General features: G+C 44.0%; 1 protein-coding gene across 1 annotated transcript in view; it reads left to right on the top strand.

The window, feature by feature from the left end:
• TNNI3K (TNNI3 interacting kinase) overlaps positions 1-17165 on the top strand; it is a 2902528-nt gene that overhangs the window by 1819877 nt on the left and 1065486 nt on the right. Inside the window, exon 20 of the mRNA XM_085600138.1 lies at positions 6276-6408. Coding sequence (XP_085456264.1) covers positions 6276-6408 — 133 coding nt within the window. The remainder of the gene's footprint in view (positions 1-6275; positions 6409-17165) is intronic.

Below are 17165 nucleotides of genomic sequence, written 5' to 3'. Positions count from 1 at the left end.
CCTGCTGGTAACAGAACCGGGTCTCTTTTTTTCATAGGGCTTCAGCCTATATTTTTAGTTTTAGATTTTTTATGGTTTTTATAAATTAAACAAGAATAAGATATGTATTGGAAATTGTAACGTATAAGCTGCTTTAGGCGATGGTTTAATTGTTTTTTAAAAATAATTCTGTAAATATGTTGTCTTTTTATTCGAAAATTGAACTGCTTTTATGATATTTTAATATCGAATAAAGCTTATACTGATACGTTCATGTGTTTTGGAGGACAGTTGTGAAACAAGAGAATACAAGCGGAGGACAGCGAAGGCCAGAAGATAAGATAAAGTCAGGAGAGAATAGTGTGAACCAACAGATAGTCAAGACAGGGATTAGAGGAACCAGACAGGGATTAGTGTACTCGGCCAGTCTTTAACACCAGCTTCGTAAACAGAGGCACAAGGCTATTTCGACACTATATTGCAGGAAAAGCAGAAAAGACTTTGATCGTTGTGCTGCCTGAGTGAGGGCAACACAAAATGGCGGCGGAGTACAAAATGGTGGCTCAATGCGATCGTGATCGAAAATCGAATTTCCTCACCTCACAGTTCCTTCCATTTGCTGTGCCCACAAGGGTGGCCATGTTTTATTTTACTTGGGCCCATGTGCGTGGAATCTTCTCCCCTTCATGCGCTATGCACAGTCTAGTTCTCTTCTATTCTGTAAATCTCTTAAGAAATATTTGTTCACTCTGTAGTCTCTTTCTTAGCTGGCTCTTGCATTTCATGTCTTTATTTTTTCCTTATGTTTGCTTTGTTCATCCTAAGTTGGCAGGGTATGCCCAGACTTGGGTCACATGCTCACTTTGCAACTGTATTTAAGCTAGCCTGGCTGATGAGGGGTGTTACCCCGAAACCCGTCCCAAGATGCTTGTTTCCAGTCCAGGGAAGACCTGGCTTGGCAGTTCTGGCTGGACTGTTTCCATGAGGCACCGGCTCAAGACTGATTTGCATATAGCTGGGTTTGAACTGGGGTGGCGAAGTGAGCTAAAGAACGATGATAGATTCAACCCAGATCTGCAACTTTGTGTGAATGAAAAGTTTCAGCGCTCTGTCCATCATCTCCTTGTGTTTGGTTTGTTTGCCCTAAGTTGACAGGCTCTGCCCAGACGTGGGTCCCTTGCTCACTTTGCCGCTGGATTCAAGCTAGCCTGGCTGATGAGGAGCGTTATCCCGAAAACAGGTCCCAGGATGCTTGTTTCTGGTCCAGGGAAGACTTGGCCTGGCAGTTCGGGATTGACTGTTCCCATGAGACACAGGGTCAAGACTGATTTGCATATAGCTGGGCTCGAACTTGGGTGGCGAAGTGAGCTAAAGAACGATGATGGATTCAACCCAGATCTGTGACTGGGGGTGAGTGTCTGAAAAGTTTCAGCGCTCCGTCCATCATCTCCTTGTGTTTGCTTCATTTTTTTAGTGCGTCCTTCTGGGGTACCAGTTGCGCTACATAGGTGTAAGTCATCATCCTCATGATCCTCATGCACTTAGGTATTCACTCTAATGCCACTTTTTCATTGATCCATGAACTCATTCACTCTTGAAGCCACCCACCAATTAACCCATACTCCTATTTACCCCTGACAGAGCGGTTAGCTTTTTTAAATCTTATTTTTTCCTGGGGTAATGTGTTTGTGATTGTTTTAACATATTTGGACAATTATTGATACATTATTATGTAAAAGAAAATATATATTTAGTCACATTAGTACACAGTAGTATTTACAGACAATTAGATGATTGGTCATATGGAAGTCAATGGAGAGAGACAAATTGAGTAAATGTGCTTAATTTGTCTATGTAAATGAGCAATAAGCAAACTTAGGGGCCAATCTGTGTTTTTGTGTGCAATGCAGCAAAACAAACAAAGTTACTTTACTGAGTTGTACCTTGGTTCAGATGGGTGTATGTTGTCTAGCATAAGGTTTGTATGAGACGTATACCCTACAAAATCCTATGACTGGGGAAAGTATTAAAAACTCCACACATTAAGTGGCGGCTGCCTCGGAATAGGGGTGGTAGGGCAAGAAAAATAAATGAAATAAACTTACCTTCGGCCGCAGCAGCTGCTGCCGCCTCTCCTCCGTCCTCACTTGGCACTGCAGCAGGAACGGAAGCACCCAGGCTCCCGGACTCTCCCAGCCAATCATGATGCGGCATGAGCAGCGTCATGATTGGTCTGAGTGGCCTGTTTGGTCTGCTCAGCAGTGCTTGGGAGCCTGGGCATGTTCTCCACCGAGCTGTGCAACACCACCAGGTGTTGAACATGCTAAGTGCGCATGACTGTTTGGCCGGCCCAAAAGAGCAGGTCAAACAGTCATGCGCACCTAGGAAGTGCAAACCCCTCTTCACTCTGGGGAGCTCAGCCCCAACTTTACCTGACTCCGAATCCCGCAAGGAAAAATAAAATTATAATAACGTCTTGTTTTTATCATTCTATTTTCCTTTTTTGCACTGCTCGAAGAGCAGTATGGAGCCGCTCCTCTGCCTTAGCGGAGGAGCCACCACTGCACACATCGATGTGCATTGTACAGTGCAGCACACATGCAATGTGTGGCATGTTTGGAGAAATTAAAACATTTCTCCTAGTTGAAGCCTGCTTCAAGGAGGTGTCATTTCTGAAACAAGGCTCAGCCTGGCTACCTTAGTAGATAAGAGTAAAGGAGAATGGCCAACAGGGCCATTGGGTGATGATACCAAAAGCTCTCAAGGAGTTATTGGGTTGCCATTTTTCGGTCTGCGTTTAGTAGATCAGGCTTTTCATCAATAACTATAGGCTCTTGCACTGATCTGCCAAAGTTACACTCAGGTTACGCAGCCTTGGCACAAAGTGGTGCAAAGTTGCACAAAGAGCTATGGAAAAAAGTACGCTTTTCCTGCTGATAATGCCTTTTGTACAGGAAAGTAAATACCTATGCAAGATTTTTGCTCTGCTTTGAAATAACTGTCTTGTAGACCGTGAGAGCCAAGCAGAGTCCACCAAAATGCCCTACCAACCCGACTAGTGGCCTTATGCACACAGACACCCAAGCCAATATAAGAGACAGAGGAATCATTGAAGTTCTTGTCACCTCGAAGGCAGGCCGATTATGTATAAGTACAGTCAGTCAGTGTAATCAAACTAAACAGAGACAATGCCTTCAGAATCAGGCTGACCAACCGTCCGTAAATTTCACGGACAGTCCGTAATTTTGGCCGTCTGTCCGTTGTCCGTGAAGGATTCTTTAACGGACGCCATTTGTCCGTAATTTTAACCGGGCACCGAACGCACCACCCTACAGCCGGCACAACTTCCACCCACCCCCCTTCTTGCCTCCGATGCTGTTGAGGTCGGGTGTAACAGACTCCGATGCAGCACCAAAGCTCAGATACCCAGCAGCATTGGAGAGGCACAGCGGGATGGCAACCCTCGCACCTTCAGCCCTTGATGAGCTGTTAAGAGGTGCTTGAAGGTGACTGAGAGGGAGGGGCTGCAGCTTCAGGAGCAGGGGCATCCATTCAGATGCAAACAGCCCTGAATGCGTCATGTCTCTGCAATTTAGAGGGGGCTCACACATTATCTTTCTGCCCAGGGCCCCAAACATCCTAGAACCGGCTCTGATTACACCGAGGCAGCATGAGGTTCTCTTCACAGAGATTAATTACAGTCACTAAATTGTAAGCAAACCTCGGTTCTGCAAACATGCAGTTTATTATGTAATAAAATAAAGAAATGGCACAATCGCACCCACACTGATTAACAAAGTATGGAGGACAATCAGTTAAATCAGTTCTCTTGGAGTATCTCCTTTAAGTACTACACATCAAAGTGGGGGATGGCAAAACTAACATTTTAGAAAGAGAGCCTGTCGTCTTGTTGTCTTGTCCAGGAGGGGGTGAGGAGCCCTACCCCACCCTGGAAGAGACCAAGATGATACTAGAATACTGCATGCTCACCCCTGTGCCCACCCTGGTGGATCCTGTTCCCCCACCTGTGATGGCTCCTGCTTCCCCCCAGTGATGGCTTCTGTCCCCCATGTGGTGGCTCCTGTCCCCCCCCCTGCCTGTGATGGCTCCTGTCCCCCCCTGTGGTGGATCCCGTCTCCGCCCTGGGTGGCTTCTGTCCCAGTCCTGGAATGGCTCCTAATGCGAGGGTGAAGTTCTTGATGGGCTTCTTCTCAAAAAGGCTCAGCTCAAAATTAATATGAAAAAGTGGGTGAGTGAGTAAGTGAAGAGATGGGTGGATGGCTGGATGAATTAGTGAATTGGTGAATGGATGAATGAAAGATTGAATAGATGGATAATTAGAGAGGATGGATGATTGATGAGTGAGTAGAAGGATGGATGAGAGAAAAGGTAAATAGCTGGATGTATGGGTGGAAGGGTAGCTGGATGGATAAAAGGGTGGATGGATGAGTGAAAGGATGGATGAGTGAAAAGGTGGATGAGTGAAAAGGTGGATGGATGAGTGAAATGATGGATGGATTGATGAATTGGTAAGTGCAAGGGTGAATGGATGGACGGATGAGTGAAAGGGTGGATGTAAGCATGGATGAGTGAGTGAAAGGGAGGGTAGATGGACAAAAGGATGAATAGATGAGTGAAGGAGTGAAAGGATAAATGGATGAGAGAAAGGATGGATGAGTGATAGGGTCAATGGATGGATTCATGAGTGGATGAGTAGATGGGTGGGTGGATGGAAGGATGGATAGCTTAGTGAAAGGGTCAATGGAGAGAGAAAGGGAGGATGGATGGATGACTGAAAGGGTGGATGGGTTGAAGGATGAGTGACTGGGTGGATGGATGGATGAGTAAGTGAAAGCATGGCTGGATGGGTGAAAGGGTAAATGGCTGGATGGATGAGTGAATGGATTGATGGGTAGAAGAGTGGATGGATGAGTGTACAGATGGATAGGGTGAAAGGGTGGATGGATAATGGATAGATGAGTGAAAGGATGGATGAAGGATGGATAAGTGAAATGATAGATGGAAGGAGACATGATGGATAGGTTTGCAAATGGTTGAATATGTTTGGATATGGATGGGCTTACTTATATACTATTGCGCTGCCTCCTCTGATGTGTCTATAAAACTTACCTATTGTCCTGAAGTTTTGTCCTGAATTTTGACCTCCTGTCCTGAATTTGTGTCCTGAATTTTGACCCTTTGTCCTGAATTTTTACACTCACCGTCCTGAATTTGCACCAATGCCAGTATGTCACCCTATCAGAAATGCATATTCATTATATTCACTTGACATGTAATACTTCATTTTATAGTGCAGGCGGCACAGTTCACGGTGAACAGTGGGTGTGAGTAAAACGTGTGTGTGCAGAGTGCCACTTTTTCACACTAGACTGGTTTTGCAATGGGAGGGCATATCAGCCTATCACAGTGGCTCAATCCATGGAATGTATTATGGGGATTCTTCATATGGAGCATTTAGCAATGTTTGGGTCCATTAAAGAAACAATCCATGGATCTCTTCAGGACAATGCGGTCAGGCAACAGCAGTGATGGTGAATGCAAGGCTGCCTATGGTATATGTCTGGGTTATCTATGGTATATGTCTAGGTTGTCTATGGGTATGTCTATGGATGGAGTACCATGACATATTCGGTGTTAACCTGCTCACTTGGGAGGCGTGAGAGACTAGAGAGGAGGGAGAAAGGTGTCGGCTGCCAACCTTTAACTCTCATCGGAATGGAAACAAGGGGCGGAAGACTCATTGCAAAAAAATATTATTCCGAGATGTTATATTGTGTGTCAGTGAATGCTCAATAAATTATTGGGTAGAACTTCCCCTATAAAGTGTACATTTTCTGTACGGATATTAAGCAATCTTCTCTCAACCAGAAAAATGTGGCGATATCAAAATAAGATTAATAATAAATAAAACGTATAACGTTTGTATCTGCTAATCATTATAGATTGTACATATTAATAGCACCAGGGTCCATTGTGCAATAAATCCCACTTTGTGACTATTCCTCGTTCGTAGGATACATTTGCATGCACCTCACACCGCAGAGGCTCTGTTCAACTGCTGTACGGTCTGCCCTGCCTCACAGAAAAAAAAAATCCTATTTCTGCGGTGCAACCACTGCACAGTAGAAAATGTAATAGAAATGTCAATGTTCATGCAATATAGGCAAATAATGCTCTGTGGCTGTAAGGTATGCAGGTGACATTACTGCTTGATGTTTACTTCATACAGGCGTAAACGATTCCGCTGATATGTCTCCCTCCTTTTCCTTGTGCAGAACCTGCGCTGGATGGCACCGGAAGTTTTCAGTCAGTGCACGCGATACACCATAAAAGCTGATGTATTCAGCTACGCGCTGTGTCTCTGGGAATTGCTAACAGGTGAAGTCCCATTCGCCCACCTAAAACCAGGTAAAGTGTTCTCGGAATGGTGGAGTTGCATTGTTCTGAAATGGTGAATAATTAATTCTAATGTTTTGTTGGTGATGAGGGATTTCCGGTTATGTATGCTAACGCTGTTTGTGGTACAGCCGGGGTGCTGTACGCCCGGCCTTGCGTAATGATGAACGCGGCCGCGCAGACGGCCGCACTTACTGTACCAGTGTTTTATTGAAGCATAAACGAGGTAACTCGGCAGCTGTTCCGTTTGTATGGTTATGGAACTGTGAAATATATCAACATCCTTGCAAGGGAGTTTATTAGTGGGACCTCGTGTTCCCATTTAGCCAGGAGTCTATGATTCTGTCCAACTACGTATTTCACTAACAACGTAAACACAGCAGCCGTAACGAGAGATTTCACAAAGGCAATATCTCAGCCACGTATTGCCAGTGTTAGAGATTGGAAGCGTGCTTCGGGTTTAATCTGCGCCATATCTCACTTCTTAGCAGGGCTGGGCTGGACTGGTTCATTCGGATCACAGGTGGGCGTCCTTGGGTTAGGGAAAGTCTAATGAGATGTGGAAACGCCGAATTGTCAAGAACTGAGGATAAACGGGGCTCTATTTAAAATAGCGCTTCTATATATTCTAGTTTTCAACCTGCAGCCCTCTCAGCTTCTGAATGTCTTGCAAATCGTAATAGATATATTTTCACCTCAGCGTTCAGTTAAATTGCAAGCTTCAAAGGACACCGTTCAGTTCAAAGAAAGAGTTTGTCGAAGTCCTTGGAGAAAATCTGTGACACGGAGGACACAGAAGCAGCCCTCCCGCCTTGCATAGGCATGCTCACAAGCTATGATTGCTTTTAGGAAGTTTAGATTCGAACCACTCTCTTCAAAGTATACAGAGCATTGTCCAAAGCATCGAAAACACATGCTGCAATATAGAGATCTTAAAATATCTAAATTAGGACAGTGCAACACAGATAGGTTTTAGAACAGTCTCCTTCACACCTGGCAGAGTTTATGCAAAGCAGGATTTTTCGTGAGCATACTAAGGTAAGATGTTCTGCCGTCCTCTATTCTTTAGACTTCGATTTTGTTTTAACATCTGCGCATCTGGGGGCATATCAACAACAACCGGCGATATTAGCAACGCTATCTCAATAGCGATACAAATCCTCACGCTAAGTGGCTAACGTGAGATTATCGCTGGAAACCCAGCGATAATCTCACGTTAGCTTGTTGATAGGGACAGACAAACTTAGCCATGATATCCTCCTTCCATAGTATATCATGGCTAAGTCAGAAAAATACCAGACGTAAAAAAGCAGCGTTAACCGCGGTTAGCGCTGCTTTTTTTGTCTCTAACAGGGTTAGCGATATTCTTGATAATAGGAGAAATGTCGCTTAGCGACATTTCTCCTATTATTTTAGTCTGGAACGCCCCCTTTGCATCTCATTAGAGATGCAAGGGGAAGCTTAGTGTAAAAGGGTGCTAACATGCAAATTTGCATGTTAGCACCTTATTGTTGATAGGGTGCTAGTTTTATCTCTGCTTTTTTGGCTTTTAAAGCCAAAAAAGCAGAGATAAAGCCTTTGTTGATATGCCCCCTGCTTATTTTGTTTTGTCGCAGTGTTACCGAGTGTCATTTTCCAGACTGTGAATTTGTGAGATGATACGTGAAATGAGTGTTTGGCAAAAATGCCATCTTGAGTGCTCCCTTTCTTGAGCATGAACTCATAATTCCGGAATATTTTATTTATTTGGTGCTTTTGCAGTGGACATGGCTGTAGAGTCATTTGCCAGAAGTGATAATTTATCCAAATTAAACATATGTAGGTGGGCATGAATCCATGACTCTCCCTGTAGGAAATATTCATATTGTGGGGGCATGTGTATCAATCAATCAATCAATCAATCAATCAATCAATCAATCAATCAATCAGTGGTTTATATAGCGCACTACTCACCCGTGACGGTCTCAAGGTGCTGGGGGGGGGGGAGCAGATCCGGGTCAGTCGAAGAGCCAGGTCTTGAGGTCCTTCCTGAACGTATGGAGGGTTGGGGAGCGTCTGATGTTGACCGGGAGCTCGTTCCAGGTCTTGGCTGCGATGTAGGAGAAAGCTCTCCCGCCGGTTCTGTTTCTGCGGACGCACAAACATACACACTCCTTTATGTCTGTGTGTTTGTGCATGCACACGCACACAACCACACCACCACTATGTTTTAGCGGATTAATTTAACATTTCCTGTTTTCTTTATAGTGGTCATGAAGGTTTGAGATGTGATGTAGCAGATATGGATATTGTGATTATTTTATGTGTTGTTTTGTGTGAGGTTGTTTGCTACTCTTAGGCCCTCATTACGAGTGGACCATTAACCCCTTCAGCGCGGCGCCGATTTCCGCGCCACGCTGAAGGTTCTGAGCGCGGGCGGGGCCATGATGGAATGGTTCCGTCATAAGCACAGCCCAACCGACGTGCATGACGGAACCGTTCCGTCATGGGCGTCGAAGGGGTTAAAGATTAATGGGGTAACCCATATCTCACAGAACCTGGGGGACTAGAACAGTGTATACTGATGGCTGGTTCTGTCGAGCAAGGCAGAATTACTTTTAAACTTTTTCTTTGTCCTGATAACTCGGAAAAAACAATCAATGGTATTTAGTCAACAATGAATACCATACAGACACATACAACGCTAAGAATGATGCTATAGACTCAAATAGTGATCCATATATTATCAGTCATACATCGTATTGCACACTACATATACTAATATATAAAAGCACAATACAGTTCAACACCATATATCATTTAATACAAAAATAAGTGGCATATAATCAACATAAAAAAATGTGGTGCATTTTTCCCATAATTCCAAGTTAGACAGGGAATCGCAAACCACCTGATTAAGAAATATTGAGAGGACTTTTGAAACACATTGATAATCAGCAAGATAAGGGTTTGTGGTCCTGAGTCATGGATCTCTAATAAGTTACCCTCGGTTGAGGCTCTACAGGAAAGTTTGACCTATTTTGGACTGCCACACAGGTACCAATGTAGGATTTTCTGAATCTTTTATGAGCCCTCCACTACCTTTAGTAATCACAAGGCCAATACAAAGGCTACCTTGAAATATATCCACAGTCCTGAAGAAGACCCATGGAGATGTTTATCATTTACACTCTTTGACTAGGGGTCAAAACATCGACGTACAGATCAGGCATTCGTTCCTAGCACTTAACATATTGGTGCTCAATAGTAAGGCTATATGTGTTAATATATATGCTAAGTCGCTACGGATGGCAAATGAAAATGTTTTCTATGTGTATTGTAAATGTTAAACGTTTGGTTTATGTTGATTATTGGCACTTATTTATGTACGTAAAAAAAAAATATATATGTTGTTGAACTGTCTTGTGCTTTTATATATTTGTATATGTAGTGTGCTATACGATATATGATTGATAATATATCAATCACTTTTTGAGTCTATAACATTAGTCTTAGCGTTTTTTGTGTCTGTATGATATTCAATGTTGACTACATACCATTAATTGGTTTTTCCTAGTGGTCAGCACAAAGAAAAAGTTTAAAAGTCATTCTGCCTTGCTCGACAGAACCAGCAATCAGTGTATGCTGCTCATTACGAGTGGGCAATTTACTTCCAAATCATGCACAAACCCATTTCCCTCGGTTCAGAATTATGAGTAATGCATAATGCAAACTTTATCACACTCTTTGATTACCAGATGAGATAATGTCCATCTCTCAGACTTAACTTTCAACAAGTCAAAAAATGAAGAGCAATTACTGAGACCTGCATACTTTGCACTAAGCATCAACATTAATTTGTTATTCCCCAAAACCGTGTAATAGATAATAGTTCTCACACCTTATAAATTCTGATCCCCGTGGAGACAGATTTTATCAGCATGATAAGTATCACTTAATACACCAGATCTCTCACGATGATATGGCGAGTTATGCTTATGTTACTGCCATCTTTTGTGATCTTCAGAACTTTCATTCACAGTAAGACCAAAATAAGCTTCTCGTCCTTCAGAAGTAATAAACTGAGTGTCATTCAATTAAATAACAGAAGAATCTCTTATTTACAGGGCATAGCCATGGCACAAACTACAATATTAAGCAGTATACAAAAACATTCTTCTTATTATTATTACTATTATTATTGTTACTTTTATTATAGGTGGTAGTGTAAAAATGTGTTATTAGTTGAGGTGGCTTTAAGTCCACCACAAGTAATAAGTCCAAAAATGTTGTCAGATTAAAACAATAATATCAATAATTTACACCTGGTGATGAACCCTAGTAGCTATAGCTCGAAGCACGAAGCAGGCAGCATTAACTTAACCCCTTGCATGCCCTTGACGGAACCACTCCGTCATGAGCCATGGGCGCCGTGTGCTCATGACGGAGTGGTTCCGTCATGCTGCGGCCGTTGGCGGCCGCTCCGCCCACGCGGCGCTAATTGCAGGCGATTAGCGCAAGTGGGTGGAGTCATAACGGAACCACGCCGTCATGAGCACAGCTCGCCCGTGACTCATGACGGCGTGGCTCCGTCATGAGCATAGCGGCGCCGCGAGCCCCCCAAACCCCCCCAGCGCTGCGGCGGAATTCGCGCCGCAGCGAAGGGGTTAAGAAAATATGTAAAGCATTTAGCAGTACCAAAACAATGACAAAGAAAAAAAAACAACACAATAAGAATCAAACAACCAGTTTGAAAAAATTAAGAAACTATTCAAAAGAAAAATGACACCAAAATAGGTAAAATACCAGATATATGAATGTTTCAACTTTTAAGGCAAAAATGTCAAGAAAAAGTAAGCACCAATCTGAAGTCACTGTTCACACTCAGAGTTGGGTCATACCTAAGTACAATTTCAGGCTGACCGCAATGGCACACAGTTTTGATGCACCAAGCAGGTCTTCGTGGTCAAAGATTTTACCTCCTGACTTAGGACCTGATTTAGAGTTTAGCAGACAAGGCACTTGGTTGTGGGGGCAATGGAGTACCCTGTCCACCTAACCCTTGTATCTTCCACCTCATTTAGAGATAGACCAGCCTTAAGTTTCTTGTAGATGCCGCCCTTTTCAACTCCATCAACAAAAAGCTTCCTTCAACAGCCTGGCAGCATAGGGTCCATCAGAAGAAAACATCATGGGGTGACATTAGCCCACGTTCCCTATTTAGGATGAGTGTTGTAATGCCTTTTTTCCTCTCTCCGTTCACCACCAGGAAAAAGACATAAAAAAAGAACATTTACCTCTACACCATGGTACAATACTTCCCTGGTGTGGAGGTCATTATTTTTTGCTTTCCAGAAAAGTTCTCCAGCTTTGGGAATTTGTTTCTGAAAAACAAAACAGTTTAAATCTTGGTGAGCTGCAATTTAAACCGATGGTGGCTGTCCACCAAGCGTTATGCACAGTGCAGGGCACTGTCATGATGGGTGTTTATTTGAACATATAGGCATGTCTAAATTTGATGGACGATAGGCCATCAAAATAGCTGAGGCAATGTTCTCCACTCCCCTGACCTGAAGCTTGGCCGGTCACACTGAAGCCAGATACCTCAGTGACAACACATAAGGTCCAGGACCCACTCCATGAGAGGTAAACAGCAGAGTCTGTTCAAGGTTCACAGGCGACTGGTCATCTTGTCACATCAGGAAGAAACCTATTGCAACTTTACATGCCTCCCTAGCCACACAGGAGGCCAGCCAGTTGACCCTTGGAGTCCACTTGTTAGTCATGGATACAAATGGGGTAGGGCCAGCTCTTTGTGTCTCTAACAGGTCACAGGCCAGAGGTCAAGTACTCATCTTTTCTCCTTCAGGTTCAGATTTGTTCTGAGGAGCTTGTGTGAGGTGCTACTTTTGTTCAATTTACCAGAAGTGGGTGGCCAACCCCCGATGTGCATGGGCTTTGACTGTGCATGGTGTGGGGTTTCCCACAGGGCCTGGGGGTCAGGATATCCTTACCCAGCCTAATTATGCCTTAAACATTTATGTTTGTATTGCAGGCAGACAATTAGAGCAAGCTTTTGCTGGAGATAGCAATACAGCATTCTAGGGGGAAAACCCTTTTTCTAATAGCATACCTATATTTTTATAGTTTGAGTTACAATGCGGGGGAGGAGTGAGTAGAGCTTTGTGGATGGTTGTCGCTGTAGCATGAAGAGCAGGCCAGAGGGCATGGGCTATCGTCTCTGTAGAGCATAAAAGTCTGTCAGGCATCATGGTTGGTTGTTGCTAGAGCTTCTCATTGGCAATCACTGTGGGCTGTTGTTGCTGTAGCATGAAGTGGAGATCTCGCCTTGCTAGCGATCACTGTAGCACAAACAATCTGATTCACTGCAACTTCACATTGGTGATCATTACGTGTGGCAGAGTCTCAGGACAAACAGGTCCGTTCGCGAAGAGCCCCAAACTTCAAGATTTCACCTTTCTTCACCAATGGAACTCAACGGATGCCAGCCAAGGGTCACGGACCTACTGAAGCACCTCTTGGGGATCAGGAACTCTTCTTTAATGTCCAGGAGTATACTGATGAGTGGCATTGGAGGTCCAATATTTATACCTGGTGTCAGCCTTTGAAGTGGGGGATTCCCTATTCTACCCTCACATCTGGTCCTGGGAAGTTCTTCCCTTCTCCTGTCATGTTTAAAGAAGTCTGGGGTGACAAAAGGCTTGATTTAGGTTCCTCTGTGTGCTGGAGGCAAATACTTTGAAGAAAAAGTCGGACAAGACACAGCTTCACCTCCACCCATCCTGCCCAGACGTAGTCCCATTTTGTAGCACTGTCTGGGAGGAATACCCAAACCCCAGCAGAGTGACTCACAATCATGTGACCAGGACACTGGCAGAAGGCAGAAATAGTAAGACAAGAAAAAGCCAATTTTCTAAAAGTGGGATTTGCAGAACTGTGACTTAAAATCCAAATTTACCATTAAAGAGTATAATAAATTACAATTTATATGAGTTTAAACAGCACATTCCTATCTGTTCGCAATCAAAGTTAGAACTTATGACATGTAAAAGTGTTAGTCAATGGGAGACATAGGCCTTACTACACTGAAAAATGACTTTATAAGTTTATCACAGCTATGGCATGTAAACCTTAAACCCACATGTCCTACATTTTAAACATAATGCTCCCTGCCCTATGAACCTTGAGGGCCTGCTTTAGGGGTGACTTATATATATTAGAAAGGAAGGTTTAGGCATGGCATTGCCAGGTGGAAATGGCAGTTTAAAGCCTGCAAATCAGGCTTCAGTGGCAAGCCTAAGAAATGTTTTAAAAGGCTACTCAGAGGGTGGCACAATGAGTGCTGCAGGCCCACTAGTAGAATTTAATTTACAGAACCTGGCTACATGTAGTACCATATACTAGGGATGTACCATTAGGTAGATGTTAATAGTAACATGTTTAAAGAGAGAAAACGCTTTACCACTGGTGAGCTGGGAACAAATTCACAGAGTCCTAATGCCAACAAAAATGGGTTCAGATTCACAAGGCAAAATCTGGGGGAGACCCTGCGAAAAAGGGCCAAGTCCAAAAGGTATGGTAATAGGATCCTAGATTATGTTAAAAAAATAGAATTTCACAGAAAAAAAACAAAGGATGAAGTGACATATTTAGGGGTGGAATTGGGATAAAAACTGTTTAAAAACAAAAAAAAAACTGAAATCCACCAGTTACAGTTTACTGAGCTAACTATAACTTGTGCCGGTCAAGCCCCTATTAGTGTGGAACCTCCCCCTCTCCACATGCTACCTTTTTCAACTTTGTTTGTCTTGCAGGACTCTTGCGAGAGCACAGGGGTAGAATAACATCAAATGTTACAGCATTATTAGCTTAATTTTAAATATAAATATTTTAAATATATTGAATTTAAAATAAAATCTGAAGTTTAATAATAAAGAAATTCCACCTAAGGTTTTTTTTTTATGAATTTAAAAGTACTAAAAAGTTATGTGGCATTCATTACAGTATTGTAATTATTTATAACAAATAATAATATTGCATTCATTTTTATATTTAAAAAGTTGGTAAGCTATTTCAAAGTAGATTTCTAATTATGTTTTATTTTTAGAATTAATGTTAACATTAAATAAAATTTAATTATATTTTGAAACAGTTTAAATCATTTCATTTATTTAACTTTATTTCCTATGGGGTTTTATTTTAAGTACCTACCTTCATTATGTTTTTATGGGTGTTGCAGTACATGTGAGTGGCCTTGTACGGTGCTAAACCCAATCCAGCTCAGATCTATAGTACATTTATGACTGTTTGGGTCCTTTATGACTGCAGTTACTATCGAAAGGCAGTTTGTGAATAGGAAGAGGGGTATTTTTTTGTAGATGCTCGCATGTTTCTTCCTAAATCCTTCCCTATCTTTCCCTTAACCCCATCTTAATCCTCCCTCAACCTCTTTTTTTTAGTGGGAAGTATTTTTTTTTTTTCCTGCCACTCTTCTCTGTTCCACCCATTGTTACTGTTAAAACATATACTTTCATGCGCAGAGATCTTCGAAGTCATTTGGAGATCTCTGCACATAAAAGATAGGAGAAGTGAAGGTGGAGACTTCTGCACAGAGGTATGTGAATAGGGTTAGTAGTAGTTAATGTATTACAAAATACAGTTTCTGAATAGGCCCCTTTATATTTTTTAAAAATAATTGTAAAAATAATTTTAAAATGCTTATGTATGTTTAAACATATTGTGAAAGTGCTCCTTTTGCATGGTTAGCCCCCACTTTTTGCCTGGTTTTGATGTGGTTTCAATTGTAGTATACAGGATCCCTGCCAAACAGCCTTTGTAATGCAACCCCCAGGCTCTGCTGCTAGCAGCAGATGGCAGCCCCTGATTTATACCCCCACTTTGGGAGGGAAAGCAGCAGGAAAACTCAGGAGAATAGGAGGTGTACTCACCTTTTCCAACTCCACCCCTAAGGTGGGGGTGCCGAGGTAAAGCACATCTTTAAGTACCCATCATTTTGAAGATGGGGGGACCCCTCTAATCAGAGCTAGGTATATGCCCCCTTCCATAGGAGGGTGGCATATTGGAGGGTGTAGTCACCCCAGGTAGGATGTCCATTGGCCCTACCTGCTACTCCCCTAAAAAGACCCTGAATCTAGTATTTAGGCGGCTCCCCCAGACCTAGAAACTAGATCTGTGATGACCTAAAAAGCGAGAAGACATTCCTGTCGAGAAAACTGAAGACGATGAAAGCTATGGCTCCAGCCCTACCTGTCTGTCTCCAGCATCTGCAAACCTCTGAAAACCCTGAGAGGACTGCTTCCTTTGAAAAAGACTCAAATCTCCAGTGTACAGTGGACCTGTCCAGAAGAAACCATCTCCAAGGGCTCTGGATCTAGCTGGAACCGTGATCCGTGCCAACTCGTCACCCGATACCCACGGACCGAGTCTGAGTGGCTCACCTGTGCAGTGAAGTCTCCCCAGCGATCCTGACCTTGTGTCCAGCATTGGCTGACCTCTACTGTTCTCCACAGCGGCGCTTGCTGTCTGAATCCTGAGGCTCCCCCCCAACTGTGACCAGCTTTGGTAAGACAACTCCCACATTGAATGACACCCCTGCACCCAAAGCCACTTGGCCTTAGTGAGTTGAAGCAATGGTTCCCCTTAGAGACCCTACATCTGCCACGCCTGCAGCCTGTTTGCCATAATAAGAATTTTCAGTGAAAAGCATTGGGTGTCATAGTCGAAATTGCACCCTGCGACCCCTGTGCCTCTGGCGGTGAATGGTTGGTGCTGCTTTGTGGCCCCCCTTGTGCTTAAGCTGACTCCAAAAGCTTGGCCCCTGCAACCGATCTAGTTACCTGCAAGCAATGTGGCTCAAGGTGCTCCCAGTCGCCATTGAAAAGCTTTGGGCCGAACTTCGATTTTGGCCTCTGCACCCAGCTGCCCCTGTGCCACTGGTGGTGCAGATGTGGTACTCACCTGCCCCTTGCCCTTTGCTGACATTTGGTCCAGAAGGATTTGTAAGTGCATTATTTACCTATTTAACCACAATATTGTTTTCCACATAGGATAACATTGAACTGTACTGAAAAGATTCTAAGGCGCACATTTATAAGCCCCTTGCGCCGACGGTTTGTCACTCTTTGTGTCATACCGGTGGGGCATGTTACTGCTCCATATTTACGAGGACAGGCAAAGGCGAAAAGGGGGCCCGGTACGCACCGTACCCCCATCCCTACACGTCCGCACCATACCCCCAGCCCCCCATGTCCGTGCCGTACCCCAGCACCCATACCTGTACGCACCGTACCCCCACCCCCGTAGGTACGGAGCGTACCCCCACCCCCCGTATGTACGGTGCGTACCCCCACCCCCGTATGTACGGTGTGTACCCCCACCCCCGTATGTACGGTGCGTACCCCCACCCCCGTATGTACGGTGCGTACCCCCACCCCCCGTATGTACGGTGCGAACCCCCAGCGCTACGCGCTGGGGGTACGTACCGTACATATGGGGGTGGGGGTACGCTCCGTACCTACGGGGTGGGGGTATGCTCCGTACCTACAGGGGCGGGGTGGGGGTACGGCACGTACATGGGGGGGTGGGCTGAGGGGGTGTTCGGGGCATATGCGGGCACATGTGTGGATGTCTCCATAGTTGCTATGGGAGTTCACTCCGTACGGTGTTTTTTCCATACGGTTGTGCATTCGGACGGACGGAACGGATCGTACTTGCGTGCTCAGACTTCAGTTTCCCGAGTCGTACGTAAA

This window comes from Triturus cristatus, chromosome 4_2, assembly GCF_964204655.1.
Source record: "Triturus cristatus chromosome 4_2, aTriCri1.1, whole genome shotgun sequence".
NCBI classification, from domain to species: Eukaryota; Metazoa; Chordata; class Amphibia; order Caudata; family Salamandridae; genus Triturus; species Triturus cristatus.
The sequence above is the reverse complement of the archived record's forward strand: the minus strand, read 5'-3'. Positions and strand labels throughout refer to the sequence as shown.